The sequence below is a fragment of the Macrobrachium nipponense genome, chromosome 3 (genome assembly GCF_015104395.2).
Source record: "Macrobrachium nipponense isolate FS-2020 chromosome 3, ASM1510439v2, whole genome shotgun sequence".
NCBI classification, from domain to species: domain Eukaryota; kingdom Metazoa; phylum Arthropoda; class Malacostraca; order Decapoda; family Palaemonidae; genus Macrobrachium; species Macrobrachium nipponense.
This window is the reverse complement of record NC_087202.1, coordinates 73,064,643-73,085,814: the sequence shown is the minus strand read 5'-3', so window position 1 is coordinate 73,085,814 and position 21,172 is coordinate 73,064,643. Positions and strand designations below refer to the sequence as shown.

Sequence of the window (21,172 nt, the reverse complement as noted above, 5' to 3'; positions counted from 1 at the left end):
AGTGGCACTTAGAGTGATGGAGATCCCTCTTATTCTCATTCATTCCTGACTTCATGTAGAAACTTGGAACCTGTTAGTCCCTGATGAGAGAGATGAAGTCTTATTTGATTTTATCCTTTTGAGACTGTTGATGAGGCCCAAGATGAGATATTGCCTTGGACACACTACATAGTTTGATTTCAGAGCCATCAATTTGGCGTGCAAGTTGTCTAATGAGAATGTCTAACCGAGGTTAAGGTTCAGTCTCAGTGGCATTGCTCTGTCCCTGTGATGTATGAAGAACGTCATGTATCGCAGGTACCAAGGGGAAGGTGTTTGGCATTGACAAACTACCTTTACATCCAAGAATCCAAAGACTTTGGCAATGTTCCTTGTGTATAAAACCTGAGAAACATTGCTCATAGCCTTGTTTGATTGATTATGAAATTTAGGTCTTGAGGACCAAGTACCGGAACCCATCAGGATTATTCAGCACCCTAATGAAAATAAAATACATAAATTACTATGATAGATTATGAATAAGTGAATGATACCAGTGCTCAAATATGAATGTAAAAAATGAAGAATGATGATAGATAAAAACCCCCCAAAAAATTATTGAAATTTTAGGTCTAAAAATATTTAAATTTTATATCTAAAAATATACATAAAATTAAAATGACTAAAATATTTACCAAATATAATGAAATATCTCATTAAAATAACCAGATTCTTGCAGATGACCCATAAGGTTATCTACCTCATCACCATCTTTTAAAATTTCTAAAATAGCCTTCCCAGCTATTGAGTACTTTACCCTAATGCAATTAAATCTAGGACAGCACACCAGCATGTGCTCAACGGATAGCTGACCATCACAGTGACTGAAGCTGGTATGGCCAATCCTAAGCCGTGTTAGGATGATCTCGAATCTTCTGATGCGATTAAAACCCGAACGCCAAAAATCAATACTTTTCCTAATATTTGTGTACTTCCTATTTGTGGATAAAATAGGGAAGTCCATCTCTGCTCCCATTTCTTGCAGATGTATCTTCTAATAGCTGGATGCATATCCAAATGTGGCACCTTATTGGTAAAGAAATCACATCTTGCAGCATCCTTTGCTTCACTATCAGCCAGTTTGTTTTCTCCTATACCAGTGTGCCCAGGAACCCAACAAAACTTGACTGGTTTGTGGTGAACAGAAAGATAAAAAAAAAAAAAAAAACATTCCTGGGCCTTTTTAAGTAAGGGATGGGTAGAGTTAAACTTCTTTAGGGCTACTAAAGCACTTCTGGAGTCATTATGTATTACTGTGGTTTTAAATTACTTATCACATGCAAGATTTAAAGCATCAACTATGGCTTGCTGCAGCAGTGAATATGGATGAGGAGTCTTTTAACTTTTTTACATATGATTCCCCCTCACACACCACTGCACAACTCACTCCATCTTCTGATTTTGATCCATCAGTATAGATTTTCCTGTCATTTATATGCCTCTGATCATGCTCCAAAAACTTGTTTCTGACTTCTTCCTGACGACCTTTCTTCTCTATCTCTTCAATGCATACATCTATTGCTGGAATAAACCAAAGAGGGATAGCAGGATGTTAAACTTCTAGGATCTTCGGGATTTTTATATTTTCATTCTCCAGTTCACCCAGCTGTCTGATTTGAAATGGTGTTGAGGATCTACTAAATCTAAAAAGACTCGAATCACACCGTTTCAAAATCTCAAAAAAAGGATTCTCCCTAGTACTTTTCAGCTGCATGGTGTATCTCAGACCTAGCTCATGCCTCCTTAGGTCCAGTGGTAGCTGATGGGAGTCTACATAGGTACCTTCATGGGTGAAGTTCTAAAAGCTCCAGTGCAGATCCTCAGCCCCATATTATGCACAATGTCCAATTCCTGAAGTCTAGTCTTTGAAGCAGATGCGTATACTTAGCAGCCATAGCCTAACCTAGATAAACATACTGCATTGTAAAGATTTAACAATTTCTTATCAGCACCCCAATTAAATTAAGATTATATACATTCTACTTTTAGAATATTTAGTGATCTCTTCACTTTCACTTTTAACTGGTCAGTGTGATTATTCCAAGTGAGCTTTTTATCAAAGACCATTCCTAAAAATTTTACTTCATCGCAATAAGGTAAAATAGTTCCATTTAAGGTAAGAGTTGAAATGGTTTCCTTAGTTCGGAGCCTGCATAACCAAACAGCAACAGTTTTTAATTTGGAAAATCGAAATCCATGCTAATTAGCCCACTTGCTTACTTAATTGATGGCTCTTTGCATGAACCTACCAGTAGAAACCGCATCATATCCTGTGCAGTACAGAGCCAAATCATATACAAATAAAGAGCGTTTTACTGGTGATGGTATACTATTCTCTAATACATCATTAATGGCAACAGTAAAGAGGGTGACACTAAGGACACTCCCCTGAGGAACTCCCTATTCTTGTAGGAAAGGTTGTGATACATGATTTCCAACTCTTACCTTAATATATCTTTCTGACAAGCAAATTTACATATCTGATAAATTTTCCTTAATGTCCATCATTACAACTATGATACCAAAGCGCCATGTGGTTTGAGATCCTGAGCAAAGGATCCAAAGTAGATCTAGTTTTCCTAAACCCAAACTGGAATGGAGAAAGCAATTTATTTGCTTCTAAGTGCCATACAAGTCTGTTGTTAATCATCTTTTCCATCAGCTTATAATCACAACAGATAATAGCTATTGGTCTGTAGCTGCTGGGTATAGAAGGATCCTTGTTTGGTTTCTGCATAGGGATGATTAATGATAATTTTCAGCTCTTCGGAATAATACCAGTTTCCCAGATTTCATTTATTATATCTAGAAGAAATTTCTTTGACGTTTCTGGGAGATGTTTCAGCATTTCATAAAGTATTTTATCTTCACCAGGGGCTGATGCTTTTGTGTTCTGCAAGGCATCTTTGAGTTCCTGCAGTATAAATTTTGCATTATATGGCTCAAAGTTATTTTCACTTAGATCAAGAGAAATCTGGGCATTTCTAGTCTTAGAATTCTCAAGAATAGTTCTCACTAGTACTCGATATTCTCAAGAAATGTTCTAATTTTTTGCGACCCTATCTGGTTGAGTAATTAGGTTATCGTTTATCTAAGGGTATGCAGAGGTTCAGGGACAAACTTGCCGTTTAGTTTTTTTTTATTTTCTTCCAATATGTTTTGGATGGTGTTTTTGAACTAATGCCTTTTATGTAGCACATCCACAACTCTCTTTTTGCCTTTTTAAATATTTATTTTGCTTGGCCACAGAACATTGGTAAATAACTTTGGCTTGTGCGGTTCCACTTATCTTATACTTTTTATAACATTTTCTAGTGATCTTTCTCATACTGCAGCAGGTTTTGTTCCATCAAGGAACTGCTGGTCTAGAGGGCTTTCCTTTTGTTGTTGGAATAGAGGCAATTGCACTGTTGATGGATGAAATGATTTTACATTCTTCTCCATGAGAGCAGACTCGCTAAATTTCTTCCAGTCTGCTTCATCTACCTTCCATTTAGGAGGTGACTGAGATGGCTGATTCTTAACCGATATTATATGAATTGGGAGGTGGATATTCATTAACTGACCTTTCATAATCAATATACTAAATACTAGATGAGCAAATGCTCAGATCACTAGCCGAGTAAATATTGGAGTATATATTATGATACGTCATGGCCCCATTATTAATTAGAGGGATATCATGACCATCCATAATACCCTCCAACATCCTACCCTTTGCATCTGCCATGTTCCCACCCCAAATGGGGTTGTTTGCATTAAAATCTCCAAGGAGGAGGAACAGAGTAGGAAGCTGACTGATCAGTAAATGAATATCTTTACAGGTGAAATCCAAATCAGGAGGAAGGTAGATGGAGCAGACTGTAATCTGCTTGTCAAAAAGAAATGCTACAGCTTCAAGATGAGTATTAATTGATAGCAAGGAGTGTTGCAAAAACTTATGCGCAATAATTGCTGCACCTCTCTTATTGGTCTGTAGCTGCTGAGTTTAGAAGGATCCTTGTTTGGTTCCTTCATAGGGATGATTAATGATAATTTTCAGCTCTTAGGAATAATACCAGTTTCCCAGATTTCATATATTATATCTAAAAGAAATTTCTTTGACTTTTCTGGGAGATGTTTCAGCATTTCATAAAGTATTTTATCTTCACCAGGGGCTGATGCTTTGGTGTTCTGCAAGGCATCTTTGAGTTCCTGCAGTGTAAATTGTTCATATATGGAACAAACCTTCAGTCTTAACATTAGGATTTACTAGCGCCAAGCGGGAAACCGGTAGAATTAAAATCACACTTGTGAGATCCAGGGACTATTGGCATCTATACCAGGTCACGGGGCATGTATACCCAGAATGCCCTCGGTGTCCTGTGACCCACCAGTTATATTCCTACCGCCTTTAAGATAAGACGTGTTTACTGTCTATCTGATTTAAAGCCGGTTTTCAGTTTGCCCGTTTTTTATCCATTTCATTTTTCAATTTTCTTATTACTTTTTCTCTCTCCGAGTCTGCTCAGAGTGAGTGTGATCGGTAAGAGCGTATCAGTGGTATGATGGAAATTTTTGCCTCACCATCAGGATCTTCTGCCGTTTCGAAGAGGAGACAAAGGAAATGCCCCGGAGTCAGTGGCTTTCCATGTTCTTGATTCCTAACTTCGGTGTCGACGGATCCTCATCCAACGTGTAGTAGGTGCAGGGAAAACGTATGTACGGTTACTAATCCATGTTCTGTTTCTCGGGGTTGGTCAGTGTAACAGTGGAAAAAGTTCTATGAGAAAGGCCAGTACAAAAGGAAGGAGGTGACGCCATCTTTGGATGACCAAACCTTACCGGCTTCTTTTGTATCGGCAATAAACCAGACTGCTCCATATGTTTCGCAACCTGCTTTTGATTTGTCCCATACCCCTTCGGTTTCTCCTAGCGATTCGTTATCGGAAACGTCAGGAGGGGTTTTGGGTAATTTTATGCATAATATGCACGCTCCTTTGTTCCCAGCAGTTAGAGGGGGAGCATCGTCATCTTTGTTCCAGACGCTGGCTCCCGAAGCATATAGGATGGAAGGTACATGGTCAGCACTAGGCCTACCAGGCGTACCAACCTTGGAGGGTTTGCTTGCGCATTATATGGCATCACGGTTCCAGCAGGGTCCAGCAGCGCTTAATGTTGCTCATCCCCCTGGCTTGCAAATTATGGGAAATAATGCCACGGCTACGCCATCAAATTCTATGTTTACAGCTATGCAGAACAAGGGGGGTAGTTTGGCAGCAAACGTGCGGTTGCCAGCAGAATCCGCACAGTCTCTCCCTACAAGATAGGTGACGTCACAACATACATCACACACCGATATGGCAGGTGCGATGACGTCCCAGACTGCTTCTCGTCCTATTTCGCTGCACACGGACTCAAATACGCTTTCTGACTCGGCAGTACAAACTGTAATGAAGAAATTACAGGATATAGAGAAGAGAATGGCTAAGAAAGACAAAAAGAAAAGGCGTGATTCGTCGTCGTCTTCGTCTTCTTCCTCTAGTTCGGCGTCATCGCTAAGTTCGATGACGTCATGGCGAGCGCCAGTCAAGCGTTGGAGGATTCGGGATTTCGTGACTGATCCTCGGGCTAAGAGGAGAAGAGTGAATTCTTCTTCATCTTCAGACCAGGACTGTCGTATCCCAGTCAGCAGGAAAGTTGGGAAGTCAGTGGCTGATAAGCACAAAGCTAGCGGACGAAGCCGTTTGCTAGAGTCCGAACAAGCGAGAGAGGCAACGGAGTTGCCAGTTCGGATTACAAAGACTACGATACCGCTGGTAAAATCAACGTTGGCGGCGAAAGGTGCAGCAAAGAATAGAATGCAGGTTCCAGTTTCGCCCGTAAGGCCGTTCAAAATAAGCACAAAGGATGATAAGGCTCCTATTAAAAGTACGAAGAATAGAGAGTTGACAACCTTGTCTGATACGTTCGTGGAAGGCATTGTCTGTCTGGATGAAAGATTGAGGCCGAATTCTCCGACGCTCGGAAATCTAGACGAGATTCTCGCTCTAGATCCATGAGCAGAGAAGGAGTAAGGCGTTCTCGTTCCCCTACTGACTATTCGGGATAGAGCCAACAGCAGCCATCAGACATCAAAGAGACCGCGGCCGTAGGGGCAGCCGTCCGTGAAATTACCGGCCGTTTGTCAGAGGATAGGGGTGAGATAACATCCCCTGTGGCGGAGAACAGTACGTTAGAGCCGGAGGAAGGAGAAAACCAAGCGTTTCTGGCCTCGTATGCGGAGGTAATTGATTTGATTCGTCAATTCAATAACCTTTCGGAGAAGACAGAAACACCTCCCAGTATGCTTCCTCCGGGAATTGACATGGTATTTGGATTGAAAAGGGATACCAAGGTGTCTTATGAATTGCCTTGTTCGAGTCATGCGGATTCTGTTTTACAACACGTAAACGCACGGATTGCAGGAAGGGATAATTCCTTTAGATCTAATAGATCATTTAAGTTTATTCCTCCTCCAATGATGAAACAAAGGAAATATTGTACGACACCGAAGGTCCCTTTGCTGTCTAGACAAGTGAACCCTAATGTGGTAAGGTTAAGGCCTGGATTAACCTTGGATCAGGTTAAAATGGAGTGCCCTTCAATGACGTACCAAGAGGCTGCTACGTTAGAAGCAACAGCTTCTGTCTTTCAGACTGCTTCTTGGTTAGATCTTTGGTCAACAGCAGTGGCGAAGATTGCATCCTCAGAAGTGACAAGAAAGGTAGTGGATGAATCATTGTTCATTAGATTACTGCAATCAGGTTCCAAAGCTATTGCGTACTTGACAAACGTAAGTGCCAATGTTTGGGCAAATATCCTGCTAATGAGGAGAGATGCAGCGTTGGCTAGACTAAGCTGCACTGTTGATTTGGATTCCCTGTTAGCTATGAGGAATGGGGATATTTTGGAGTCGCAACCGCTGTTGCCAGAAGTCATACTAGAAGAGGCTATAGATAGAAGAAGGATGGACACTAACGATAGATTGGTACAGCAGGCAGTTAGGAAAACGTCTCAGTTAAGCTATTTCTATGGAGGTAAGGCAACAGCAAATACCTCGAAAGAAGACAGTGAGACATAACATCCCTAATAGAGCAACAAGGCCCTCTTCCCCAAAGAGGTTAGTTCATCGGCCCTTTCACAATAGAAACAACAGAGGAAGGGGGAATAGGGGAAGAGGGAGAGGCTCCAGAAGATAGGATGGGCGCCTCTCATCACTCGGCCACACCAGTGGGGGGTTGCCTGGCAAATCACTGGATGGTGTGGCAGGAACTGGGAGCAGAGCAGTGGGTGGTGGATGTTCTCAGGGTTGGGTATTTGATTCCGTTCGAGGTAACCCCGCCCCTGACGGAACAGCCATTACCCCACTTCGCTTATGCTCAAGAATCTCAGAAGGCCATTATTCTGCAAGATGAAGTGAAGAAGATGAAGGAAAAAAGAGCATTGAACAAGTATACAGTCCATCAAAAGGCTTCTACAGCAGGATTTTCCTGGTACCCAAAGGCAACGGGGAGTGGAGGACAGTATTAGGCCTGTCAACATTGAATCTGTTGATAAGAAAAACCAGTTTCAAAACGGAACTTCCCAAAACGGTTTTACAAGCAGTCAGGATCTGGGACTTTATGCTGACAATCGATCTGAAGGACGCATACTTTCAGATACCAGTCCATCAGTCTTCAAGGAAATTTCTCCGCTTCAGTCTTGCAGGGAAAGCTTTTGAATCAAAGTCCTGTGCTTCGGATTGACAACGTCTCCTCAAGTTTTTACAAGAGTGTTCACTCTCGTGTCGACGTGGGCGCATGCTCAGGGGATCAGGCTAATAAGATATCTGGATGATTGGCTGGTGATAGCAAAGTCCAGAGAGAAATTACTCAGGGACAGGGCGACCCTCCTGCAGTTTTGTCACAGCCTAGGTATTGTGATAAATCAGGGGAAGTCGCAGTTGGATCCAAGTCAACGTTTGGAGTATCTGGGAATGGTTATAGACACAATAGAAGCCAAAGTATTCCCGACAGACCAAAGAATAGAGAAATGCAAACAAGTGGTGAATGCCTTTCTGGGAAAACAAACACAGCCAGTAAGGCAGTGGCAGGTAGTACTGGGAATCCCAACTTCCCTGGGGAAGCTAGTACCACAAGGAAGGCTACACCTTCGGTCTCTACAATGGAGGGTGAAGGAGTTTTGGTCACCAATAGTAGATCACCCGTACGAGCAAATTCACTTGTTGGCAGAAGTGAAGAAAGACTTACTGTGGTGGGTGAACGACGACAATCTGACAGTGGGTGTCCCCCTTCAACAACCCTCCCCTGTACCTCTTGCTGTTCTCAGATGCGTCACTATAAGGCTGGGGAGCCCACATGGAGGTGTTGATGGTGTCAGCAAAATGGAGTTGCGAGGACAGAGAACTCCATATAAACGTGCTGGAGTTAAAAGCAGCATTTCTAGCTCTACAGGAATTCAGGGAGAGAGTGAAGGGACATTCAGTGGTATTGATGTCAGACAACACCACAGTAGTAGCTTATATAAACAAACAAGGAGGCCTAGTTTCTCGGCAGTTACATGTGATGACAGTTCAACTCCATCAGTGGGCTGTAGAGAACCTGGTAGACATCAGGGCCAGATATATTCCGGGAAAAAGAAACACAGTGGCCGACAAGTTGAGCCGCAGGGATCAGATGCTGGGAACGGAGTGGTCCTTGCACCAACAGGTAGGGGACAGGATGCTCATGCTGTGGGAAAGGCCGATCATAGACCTATTCGCAACCAGGTACAACAAAAAGTTGGAAGTGTATTGTTCGGTAGTCCCAGCCGCAGAGGCAGTAGCGGAAGATGCGATACAACACCCTTGGGACAATCTGGACGTGTACGCATTTCTTCCATTTTGTCTAATCCGTCAGGTTTTGAACACGGTAATGCGTCTCAGAACCTCAAAATGACCCTGGTGGCTCCTTTATGGCCGAAGGCAGAGTGGTCTCCAGACCTACTGGAACTCCTAATAGACATGCCGAGAGAGTTACCCCCATGGAGCAACCTACTATGTCAGCCGCACATGGAGAGGTACCCCCAGTCAGTGAAGTCCCTATCGCTTCACGGGTGGAGATTGTCAAGTATCTCCTCCGAGCGAGAGGGTTTTCGCAGAAAGCAGCAACTCAGATGGCAGGAAATATCAGAAAATCATCTGTGGCAGTATACCAAGGAAAGTGGTTGGCATACTGTGATTGGTGTCGAAGAGGGAACTTGTCTCCACTCGGTACCACTATTCAGCAGTTAGCAGACTTTCTGGTATATCTCAGAACAGAAAGGCATATGTCTGTATCGGCAGTGAAGGGGTACAGGGCTGCCCTAGCCTTAGTCTTACGAATGAAAGGGGTGGACATTTCGTCTTCATGGGAGTTGGCCATGCTGATGAGGAGCTTTGAACAGTCATGTCTTTGAATTTTGGCCTAGCCTAACTCCTTTCTTTCTCTATAAAAATGAATAATCTACCCACCTGTACGCTTTCTCCAACTCCAGTACACTCCAGAAATCACCTTAAAACACCAGCACCACAAGACTTACGACCCAAAAAAACAACTCCTACCAGACAGAGAGCTCTCCCCTACCAACCACCCTACACCAACACAAAAGTGCTTTCTACTGCCCCGTGTTATTGTTTACATCCTGCCGACGCCGCCGCCATCTTGTCTATGACGTCACAGCCTATGACGTCAACAACACAACTTAAATACATCAACAGACACCTTCTAGAATCTACACCACATGCTGTCTATATATAGGACACCCACCATATTTCAACAATGCATAAAATACCCATAACAATTATACAATATATAATCACACTTATCTATACCCATAACAATTATACAATATATAATCACACTTATCTCTTTCTCCCTCCCCTCCGACTGTTTCCTAACCTAGTATTCCCCTCTTAATTTCCTTCGTCCTCCAACTCTTTACCCTCTACATAATTTCTAATACATTCCCCTGAAACTCCTGCTTTAGTTAATACATCAGCCACTTGCTCCTTTCCTTTTATCCATCTCACCTCCTTTATTTCCCCGGATTCAATGGTTTCCCTTATTGCAGCAATATCTATTTTTAATCTCTTGCCTACTTACACCAGTGCTCGATTTTGATGGCGGTCATTAGTGTTTTACTATCAGTGTTAACCAAGGCTTCTAAATTTCTCCCTCCTACTACCTCTTCCCACAAATGCTTGAAATATATCAATCCTTCTACAGCTTCCCCAACACTCAGGGCTTCAGCCTCAATGGTGGATTTTGCCACTCTCCTGGATTTCCTAGACTTCCACCATATGGGACTTCTCCTCTTCCCATCTGTCAAAGAAATAATATAACCCAGTTGAGTATGGCCATCTTCTATGTTTCCAAATGAAGCGTCCTGCATAGCCTTCCCAATAAAACCCTTTCCCTTTTTCTTCCATCTCACTTATTGTAACTTCGCCCATCATGCTCTTAGTTTTTCTCACAATTTTAATAAGTTTCTTCATATCCTGAGTTGTTCCTTCTTTAAATGCTTTACTTAATTCGCTAATATCATATGATATTTCTGGCATCGTGTGTAGTGATAACCCAATTCAGCTGTCCTAACCACTGATCTGTACTCTGTTACTCTTTTTGTTCTAGCACTCTATTACCCGTATATCTTCTAGCCTCTGGTTCTCTTATGGAATTTATATACTGCCACTGATTAAGGGAAAATCTATTCTCCTTCTGCTCTATTACTACTCCTATATACTTGAACCTTTTACTCTCTTGTTCTCCTACTTGCAATTTCCCTTTCAATCTCCCAATCGTTTCCTTTAAGAATCCTTCAGTTACTCCGTAGCAAAAATCATCTACGTGTGTACACAAAATGCCTTCCAATTTATTGTTCTTTTTTCCAAAAGAATATATTAGGTTCTAGTCTACTTCTCTCACCTTGAAGCTCATTCACTACTTTCACCACTTTACAATACCATGCTTTTGCTGCTCCTTGAGCCCATAGACTGTTTTCTTCAACTTCCATAATCCCCTCCAACCATCTTCCCTTGGTGGCTTCAAGTACACTTCTCTTTGTATCTCGTCACCTTGTAAATATGCAGTTTTGACATCCAATGTATAACAATTCCAATTTTTCACCTTTATTATGGTTAGACAGAATTTTAAAATTTCAGCATTGCATGTGGGAGCATCCTTTTCCCACTCAGCCATTTCTTCTTCAAACCCTCTAGCTACCGAATCTTGCTTTACATATCCTTTCCCCCCCTTTTATCTTTTCAGTTACTATCCATCTTGTAGATATAGCTTTTTGTCCAACATCATTTACCTCCTCATATACCTGGTTATCTCTCCAACTTAGAAGTTCTTTTTCTTTAGCTTCCATTATGCTTCTATTTTCAAATCCCAGCAACACCTCCTCTTCATCTTCAATTTTTTCTACTCCCGACTATAATCCCTCAAGTTAACCCACCCTTTGTCACCTGACTGTGAGTCTCGTATATTGTACGAATCAGCCCATGCTTGGCTTGATCTTTTTCCTGCAAGACCTAAAATAGTCCATTCTTCTACTTGTCCTGTATCATTGTTTATAGCCCTAACTCTATTTCCCTTTTTGAATTTTGGTATCTCTTCCATTAACTCGCTTTCTATTGACCCACTTTGCCCGTTATCTTCCACTGTTTCCTCTATCACCTCTCTTTCTATAGTCTCTTCTGTGTCTGCATTCCTTCTCTCACCCATTATCTCCTCTCCTTCCAGCCAATCTACTTTCCCTTCATTTGGGCCATCTGACCTACCTTTCACCCCATGGGATTTATCTATTCTAGCCGATATCTCTTCTGTATCTGGTGATCGTCGTTGAATCCTTGTCACATGTATCCTAGCTACTTCTCTTAAAGAATCCCCATGTTTGACTATTATTGTTTTCCCCGATACTCCCACTACCTGAGCAGGTCCTCTCCATTCATTTTCATTTTCCCTCTTATAGAATACCTCATCTCCTACCACTGCTTCTTCAAATTTATGTTCTCTGATGTTTTTGTTTAGCGCTATTCTTATTTTATTACAGGACTCATTTTTTATAAATGCTTCTCTGCCTTGTGCATTGCATTCAGTGTGTCCCTTACCATACCCTCTTCCATCCCTTTTTCTCTGCTTGCAGGACTAAAACTTTCTTCTCCTATTAGGTTAGGCAGTGAAGGGTTTTTTCCAAATACTAATTGGTTGGGAGAGAAACCTCCATTATTCATTAAACAGTTCCTAGCACTCACTACCCATTTCAAAGCTAGGGACCAATCTACTTCCTCTTCCTCCATCATCTTCCTTACACTTCCCTTGATCATGCCTACGGTCTTTTCACATAATCCGTTGCTCCACGGAGATTCTGATGCTGTGGCTAATACTTTAATATTCCATTTTTCTGCCATCCTCCTTACTTTTTCATTTTGAAATTCTCCCCCATTATCTGACAATATTTTGGAGGGTGCTCCAAATATAGCAAACCAGCACTCAAAAAGTATCTTTATTATAGTTTCTGGTTTCTTATCTTTTATCCAACAGGCCTGACAATATCTCGTTGCCATATCCACTATTACCAAGAACTTTCTCTCTTCTATCTCTCCCACATCCATCGCTACGACTTCATTGAACGTTTTACTCCAAGAAAAGCCTACTACCGGTTTGGCGGGGTTTCTTTTGTATTTTTTTACAAACCTCACAATTTTTAATCAGTTCCGTTAGTAACTTTCTTATTTCCTCTTTTTCTTTTCGATTAACCCATTACTCCATTGTGCTTCCTCTGTTAGCTTCCATATTTTATCTCCACTTCCATGACCAAACTGTAAATGTAATTTCTTCATTGTGTTCTTAATTTCCCTCGGATTCTTTCCCTTCCAACCCTCCAGTAATAATTCTTCTACCTTCCTCCTCCTTATAGGCACTCTTAAATGACCCTGTTCGTCTTCTCTTAACTCTACTTTCATTCCCCCTAATACTTCTACTATGACACAATTTTCTTTCAAATTTAGGGTCATACCCATTTTACTCATGGTTTGCTTACCTATCAGCCAGGGTATATCACCTTGCAGAATTTCCGTCTTCAAATAAAACTTTCTGTTTTTTAGTATCACAGGTATTTCTATTATTCCTCTGGACTTATAAGATGTCTCACCAAAATTAAACACTTTATTAGACTCTGTCCAGTGTCCCTCATTCTCCTCAACTCTTCCTGACTCAAATCCATGACAATACGTGCTAGTCACAATTCCCCGCAAACTGTTGATTTACACCCTGTGTCCAAAATTGCATCAACCACCTCCCATGATGCTTCCACTATTTTATTAACTTCTCCTACATAAACCTCTTCTTCTTCTGTCCCATTTTCTGTTTTTACCTTATTTTCTTCTAGTCTTGTTTCAGTTTTCTTCCTATTATGAAAATTCTGAGGACAATCCCTAGCCCAATGCCATTCTGAGCTGCATATTGCACATACTGTTACCTTCCCTTCTTTGTTTATAGGATTTCTACCACCCCTTCCTCGGTTCCATCTTCCCCGATATCTTTGGTTTTCCCTCCCTCTCCCAGAACTGGCATTGCCTTCTGACAAACACCCCACCATTCCCGTTCCTCTTTAGTCCCTAATCCCTCAAATAGTCTTTTCATTGTTTGCGACACTGTTCCGTACTCTAGCTTTTCTTGCCCACAAGCCGATAATACCATTTGTTTTTGATTTTCCGTGAGATTTGCTTGCTCTATTACATGATACCCCTTGACTTCGCCTTCAAGCGCGCCTTTCCCCATTGCTCTTTCACACTCAGATGCTGCCTTCTCGTATCTAATTAAATAGTCCGCCATATTTTCACTAGATTCTCTTCTTATTAGAAGGTATCTTTTTATTCTACCGTAATTCTCCATTACCGAGTCTTTTAGATAGGCTTTATCTAGTTTCTCTAGGATTAACTTTGGACCCTCTGTACCAGTAAGTTTATCTTTATCTAATGCTTCCACTAGCTCTCGGGCTTTCCCTTTTAAGCTCATTCTCATTTCTATCGCCGGGTATTTTGTATCTTCTCCATACAACAATAGCCAATCTTCGGCTTGACCTTTCCATTCTTTGTATTCTTCTTGTATCCCGCTAAACCTAGGACATTCCCTTCTCCATCTAGTAGTCTCCCTTTGTTCACTGTCGGATCCAGGCATCTTTGATCAACCACGCTCTGCTACCAGTTTGAATTTTGGCCTAGCCTAACTCCTTTCTTTCTCTATAAAAATGAATAATCTACCCACCTGTACGCTTTCTCCAACTCCAGTACACTCCAGAAATCACCTTAAAACACCAGCACCACAAGACTTACGACCCAAAAAACAACTCCTACCAGACAGAGAGCTCTCCCCTACCAACCACACACCACCAACACGTGCTTTCTACTGCCCCGTGTTATTGTTTACATCCTGCCGACGCCGCCGCCATCTTGTCTATGACGTCACAGCCTATGACGTCACAACACAACTTAAATACATCAACAGACACCTTCTAGAATCTACCACATGCTGTCTATATATAGGACACCCACCATATTTCAACAATGCATAAAATACCCATAACAATTATACAATATATAATCACACTTATCTATACCCATAACAATTATACAATATATAATCAATGTCCACCAAAGGAACTAAAAGCCCCAGATTGGGATCTGACCATGGTACTGAGTAGTTTGACAAAACCTCCCTACGAACCACTAAGGCAGTCCACAGATAGGAGCCTGACCCTGAAGACAGTCTTCTTATTGGCCCTAGCTTCAACCAAAAGGGTGGGGGAGCTACATGGCCTGTCATATCTCATAAAGCACTCGAGAGGTTGGAGGTCAATGGTATTTGAGTTTGTTCCAGAATTCGTGGCCAAGACTCAAAACCCAGCAATAATGGACGGCAGATTCGACTCCTTTGCCATACCTTCCTTGGCAGACTTTGTAGACAATGACAAAGATGAGATGCTTCTGTGCCCCGTCAAGGTATTTAGAGAGTACTTAGGAAGGACAAGGCACCTCAGGCCCGGGTGCTGGAGGTTGTTCGTAAGTACAGGATGGAACAAGAAGGAAGTGTCCAGGAATACAATATCGTTTTGGCTAATGGAGACGATCAGAAATGCCTACATGACAGTAGACAGGGGGTCAAATAGCCAGGAGGGAGCTAGAGCTCATGACATCAGGGGCTTGAGTGCTTCTTTGGCATTTAAAAAGAAAATGTCTGTGGAGAGAATTCTGAAAGCTGGTGTGTGGAAACGCCAAACAACTTTCACCTCATTTTATTTAAAAGACGTTGCCCATAGATCCTTGGACACTTTTTCCTTGGGTCCAGTGGTGGCGGCCTAACAAGTGATAAAGCTCATCCAGTACCCCTGGCGGGTCAGTTTGTGTCTAGTCTAAGATGAAGGTATGAAAGTAGAATGAATGGGATAACTGGTCTTTTTTTCTGTACTACTTTCTTCCTACTCCTTTAACTACGGGCAATATGAAAGAGGGTACCATCATATGCTGGAACGGACTAGATGCAGGTGAGGTGGTCAGCCATACTGTGAAGCTATCTTAGGTTATGGTATACTTTTCAGGAGCATCACACCCCTCTAGATAATAGGGAAGAAAGGGGTGAGGGTGGATCCAGTTACAAGGGGCAAGAGTAGTGTGTGAGAAGGGAAGGTTCTCTGTTCTCCCATAATGGGTAAACCATAGAATGGTATCAGCACCCAGTGAGGGAAACCAATAGATTCGCTTATATCTTTTGGTTCTAGGTTCATTGTCCATTCTCTTGGAATTCCCCTAATGTATTCGGAAATGGATATGGTGGCAAACTCCCAGTCAGTTGTAGATACTTGCCTCCCTCCAATAAGTAAGTCTATCCTAATGTTAAGACCGAAGGTTTGTTCCGTATATGAACAAATACCAAATTTGTAACTAATTTGTATTTTTCATAACTCCCCTCTAGCAGTCTAAACTGGGTTAGAAATATAACTGGTGGGTCACAGGACACCGAGGGCATTCTGGGTATACATGCCCCGTGAGCTGGTATAGATGCCAATAGTCCCTGGATCTCACAAGTGTAATTTTAATTCTACCCGTTTCCAGCTTGGCGCTAGTAAATCCTAATGTTAAGACCGAAGGTTTGTTAGTTATGAAAAATACAAATTAGTTACAAATTTTTGCATTATATGGCTCAAAGTTATTTTCACTTAAATCAAGAGAAATCTGGCCATTTCTAATGTCTTGGAATTCTCAAGAATAGTTCTCACTACTCGATATTCTCAAGAAATTTTCTAATTTTTTGCGACCCTATCTGGTTGAGTAATTAGGTTACCGTTTATCTCCTATTAGTGGTAAAGAATTATATACGCTGTAATTTAACCCAGGATTATGTGTGCTTCCAAGCTTAGTTTCCTGGAGAGAGACAATGCCTGGGTTATGGTCATGAAGCAGTACCTTCAGATCTTTGCTTTGGGCCCTGAAACCTCTACTGTTCCGTTGTAATATTGACGTGAAAACTATTTTTTGGGCTTGGTGGAAGGCCCTTTGGATGGAGCCTTCTCATTTACTCTCTTCTGTTTATTAGCTTTATCAAGAGATTATTTGGAAAGGACTGGTCTTGACAGGTTTGGTTATCTGTAAATTTACTTGAGCAATTTTGTTTCCCTTTCTTTGTCAAATTGTTTGAATTTGAGCTGGGTTCTTGCATCGATCTAGTACGTCATATCTATTACCAAGTGATGCAAGTTTAATTGGATTTGATAGAGGAGAGAATAAGGGGGGAATGTCTCCTCTTTTGGTGCTTTTGCTCCTAAGTCACCATTAAATCAGGCACAGATGCAATCTGAGACAATTCCAAGGTGGTTGGGTTGAGTGCCATCTTAGCCCCCTTGGAGGCTTGCACTCTAGCCTCAACAGGTTGAGCACCTGACCCAGATGGCTGGGCCAATACCATGGGTTGATGCACCTGCTACATGAGAATGCTGCCACTACACCCCTAGTGGTAGATAGGGGTAGTGGCTGAAGAACTTGAGCATAGCTCCTAGGTTGTTGTCCTAGTTGTCTTTTTGCAAAACCAATACTTTATGCTCTGCATTGGCTTTTATTTAGTGCTGACAGTTCAAATTTGTATTTTTCACAATTTTTTGATTGAAATTATGTTCCAGTTGACGTTTCACGCATATTGCTTATATTACATTCATCATCATCATGGACACCAAAGCAATTTACACAATTTTAGCATTTTCTCAGTTTTGATGAGTGGCCAAACTGAAAACAATGACAGCACCGCATTGGTCTTTGCTGGGAAGAACGTAATCGCACCCTTTCATTTTCAAATATGACATGAGAAGGTACTTCAGAGTCAACGAAGGTTGAAATGATCATGTTGGCAATAGCTGCCTTTTTCACTCTATAAACCGAAGTGGGGATCATTTCCAGAATTTCTTCTTCTGTCATGTCATGTACGTAGGTCTTTATCAAATAGTACTCCTCTCCCATAACTAAAGCTGAAGCGGCGTTTGATATATGTAATCATTTCATCATTTTTAATGTCCAAGTTAAGCATATATGCTTGGGTTGTGGACTTGGCAAGAATAAGAATGGTGTTCTTTCCAAACCAAGAAATATCACCACTCTTTATTCCTCCCACTTTTTTCTGAAGAAACCTGCAAAATTTGTTTGTTATAATTTTCCTCCTTGGCTGAAGCTACCAGCCACATATGATATCTTTTCTTATTTGTCAGGTCCAATAAATTTTTCTAAAAGTGGAAAATTCAACAATATTACTCCAAATATATATGTAAAAATATACGAGACTCTTTGTCTTGGACTCAAACATGGGAACTGATTCCTGGGGTTCAAGAGCCACTTCACAACATCATCAAGCTGGTCCCACATCCAGGGGCCTTGTATCCTTGGATTTTTTTATCTTCTGCTACATAGCTAGCAGGTGTATACTTGATGGTAGGGCCAGATGAAAGTTCGCTACTAAGATATAAGAAGTACCCAACAATTTCTGACCTATGATTAGTAGATATCATTCCTTCCATTCCTCTTCATAAGACTTTCCTGTTTCTGAAGCAAACTTAGCCAGGATTCCACAATATGCTACCTTCCGAGCTGGTGTTCCCCTTCTAACATGGGAAACCCAAAGTTTAAATTTCTCCTGACATAGGTCCGTCTTGATGAGGAAAAAACATTTCTGGTGGGAGATCAACACTAGTCACGATCCATGGACAATAACTCCTTCACAAGGATTGAGTCTCCAAGTAAAGGAAGAAAGATTTGTAATCTTGTAGGAACAAATGCAAATTTTAAAACGGACTATTTTCTTAGGTAACAAAACTAATGTCTTTTATCGAAATGTAGCCTTTACTTTAGTGATGCTAGTTAACAAGCTTCAACAACCAACTTTCAAAGAAGTTATATCCATATTAAAGTTTAGGATTGCATATTAGGAAAAATACAGATTACATATCTTAATCATTTCTGGTGTTTATATAATACGGCATGTGTCATACATTGTCAGTTCATCTTCTAAGCACAAATTATTCTTAGGGGGACCTCTCACATTGATAATGTATGAGTGTTTTTAGAGGACTACGTATTATTGTAATATTTGTTGTTTCATTTCAGGGTGCTTACAGAGGTCCTTGGGTTCAGTCAGAGACTATGGCCATTCTTGCTGCTATTTTCATTTACTACTATGCCTTGACACAGAAGAACAAGCTCATGGCTTAAGTTTTTTTTTTTTTTTTTTTTTTTTTTTTTTTGAAGGTGCAGTGAAGTGCTTAATGATAGATGTGTGCTTGGAATTCTCAAAGGATAAGATATTTTGATATACACTTTATTACAGTATGAATGAAGTAGCTTGATGAGTTGTTAATATTGTTTATAAGTTATGTAATGTCTGTGGTTGAGACCTGTTTAATTAAAAGTTGTAGATTTCTTATTAAAATTTCATTAATCCCTTACAAATCCAGAAATCTAGCCAGGAAGTTATATTATTTAATCTGGACTGTATTGAAGTTGAATTTTAAGAGTTGATGGTTATGGTTATGATTTATGTGAAAAGCATTGAATATTGAAGGAATAATGTAGCTGAGGAGTTACTGTACAACTGATTAATAAATTAATAATGGTGCAGGTCCCTCACGATGTAATTTTAGTTTCATGAGGTTTCAGAAGATCATTAGTTTGAGGTAAAGTAGTTTGACATCAAGCAGGAAGAGACCAAATAAAATGGATAAAATGTAAATGGAAGATTACAATATTGCTGGCTGAATTATGCCAAGGACATTTTTTATCTGCTATGTAGTCATGCAACCTTTTTTCACTACCACACACCTATCCCTATTACAGTCTATAAAGAGAGGCTTTTGGCAACATCCATTCATATTCCTGAATACCAACAATTTTCCTTATTACCCACTTCATCTTTCTCAGCACATTAAAGTTTACCCCAGTGAACACATGGATAAAACTAGGAGGATGGCAAACATCCCTAATCAATCAAATTCCAGTACCTAATAAAGTAATGACTGTTGTATATCATGCAGCTCCATAGATATTGCCAAGGCTGATCTTGACAAACTGATGACCATAGGATAGTATTAATATACGTCCAGTTGTTACTATGCTGACAGTACTTTAGCTGTCTCAAACTGTAACTTAATTGTGGTGTGTACACTATTGGCCAGTTATGTTATTGCCTAATTAGCTACGTGTTCATGGTTTTACTTACCTACTCAAGTTGGTATCTTATTTTGGATAAAGCTTCCGCCATAAAGTGGGGAATAAAAATTTGATCACCCTTAAGCACACTAAAGGTAAAGCCCCTTCCTTCCACGCGACTGGCAAAGACACGACAGGCAATCTGATTTTCCATTAATTCTCTTGCATTTAAAAAATTTTTACCAGATCACACAATCTAAGGGTAGTATAGTAGTCACAGGCAGGCAAACCTATGACATGGACCACAATCATGATTGCCATCCACTCGCAAAATTGGTAATTGTCTGCCCACCGTGCATTTGCCCCTCGTGTGGAAGGGGCTTCACACTGGGCTAAACGCCTCCTCACCTGTATAATTATAACTGCTAGGATAAATGGCTTCATTGTGTTATTAAAATGGATAACACTGTTTCCACCAAACTTGGGCTTGATAGAGCTGAAACTCAAGACACTTCAACCACGGGTACAAATTGGTTTCCGCTTGCGCACATTTGAGAAAAATTGGTAGTCTTAACTACTGGATAATTGGTTAGTCCTGGCATTTCTGGAAGTGTAGTACTTAACGGATGCCATGAGCTCAGGATCATGGTCAAATGGAAGCAGATTTCATCATTAAGAATGATAGCAGCAGAGTACTTTCCTGGACTCTGTGTCCAAGCAGAAACCACCGGTTTGGCCCTGTAATTTAGGTTATCTGTCATCTAAGGTGTCGATGCCTTACACGTACAGTCCCGTACACTTGGTTCTTCTCCTCGGGAAAAAATTATTTCAAACACTGAAATTGGTTTAACATTTAGTAACACTGCAATTCCTGTAGAAAAACTGTCCCCCTTCTAAATAATGCAAGTTTTCATTGGTCGAGAACAGTAATTACCATTCTCTATTTAATAAGCAAAATAACTGGCAGCTGCAGGCTTTTGCTTGACATTCTCTCAAACTTCAGAACATTTTGAGCCACTGCAAATTTAGTTACACTCTTTCACCAGTAACAAACTAATCTGCCTCCTACGAGTCAGTGGGGCATTGGTCGAGAACAGTAATTACCATTACCTACCCAATTAGCAAAACAACTGGCACCTGCACACTGTGCTTGGCATTCTCTAACTTGGAGAAAATTTTGAGCCACTTTGCAAATTTAGTTACACACTTTCACTCCTACGAGTTAAGTAAGGGCTCGCCTCTATTGAAAAGTGGTTTCATTGTTTCAGCAAGTTTCAAAGATTAATTTTGTTTTTGTAACTTGTCGATCTTTCCTTTAATTACAACTCGTCCAACTGTTCAATCATCGTTTGACCATACAAAACTCCAGTACCTTTGAGGCAACTGCTGGTATGAAAAATTAGTTTAAAA

General features: G+C 40.8%; 1 protein-coding gene across 1 annotated transcript in view; it reads left to right on the top strand.

The window, feature by feature from the left end:
- LOC135221810 (translocon-associated protein subunit delta-like) overlaps positions 1 to 18,830 on the top strand; it is a 70,563-nt gene extending 51,733 nt beyond the window's left edge. The window contains exon 6 of the mRNA XM_064259693.1: positions 18,725 to 18,830. Coding sequence (XP_064115763.1) covers positions 18,725 to 18,829 — 105 coding nt within the window. The 3' untranslated portion in view covers position 18,830. The remainder of the gene's footprint in view (positions 1 to 18,724) is intronic.
- Positions 18,831 to 21,172: the final 2,342 nt, after the last annotated feature.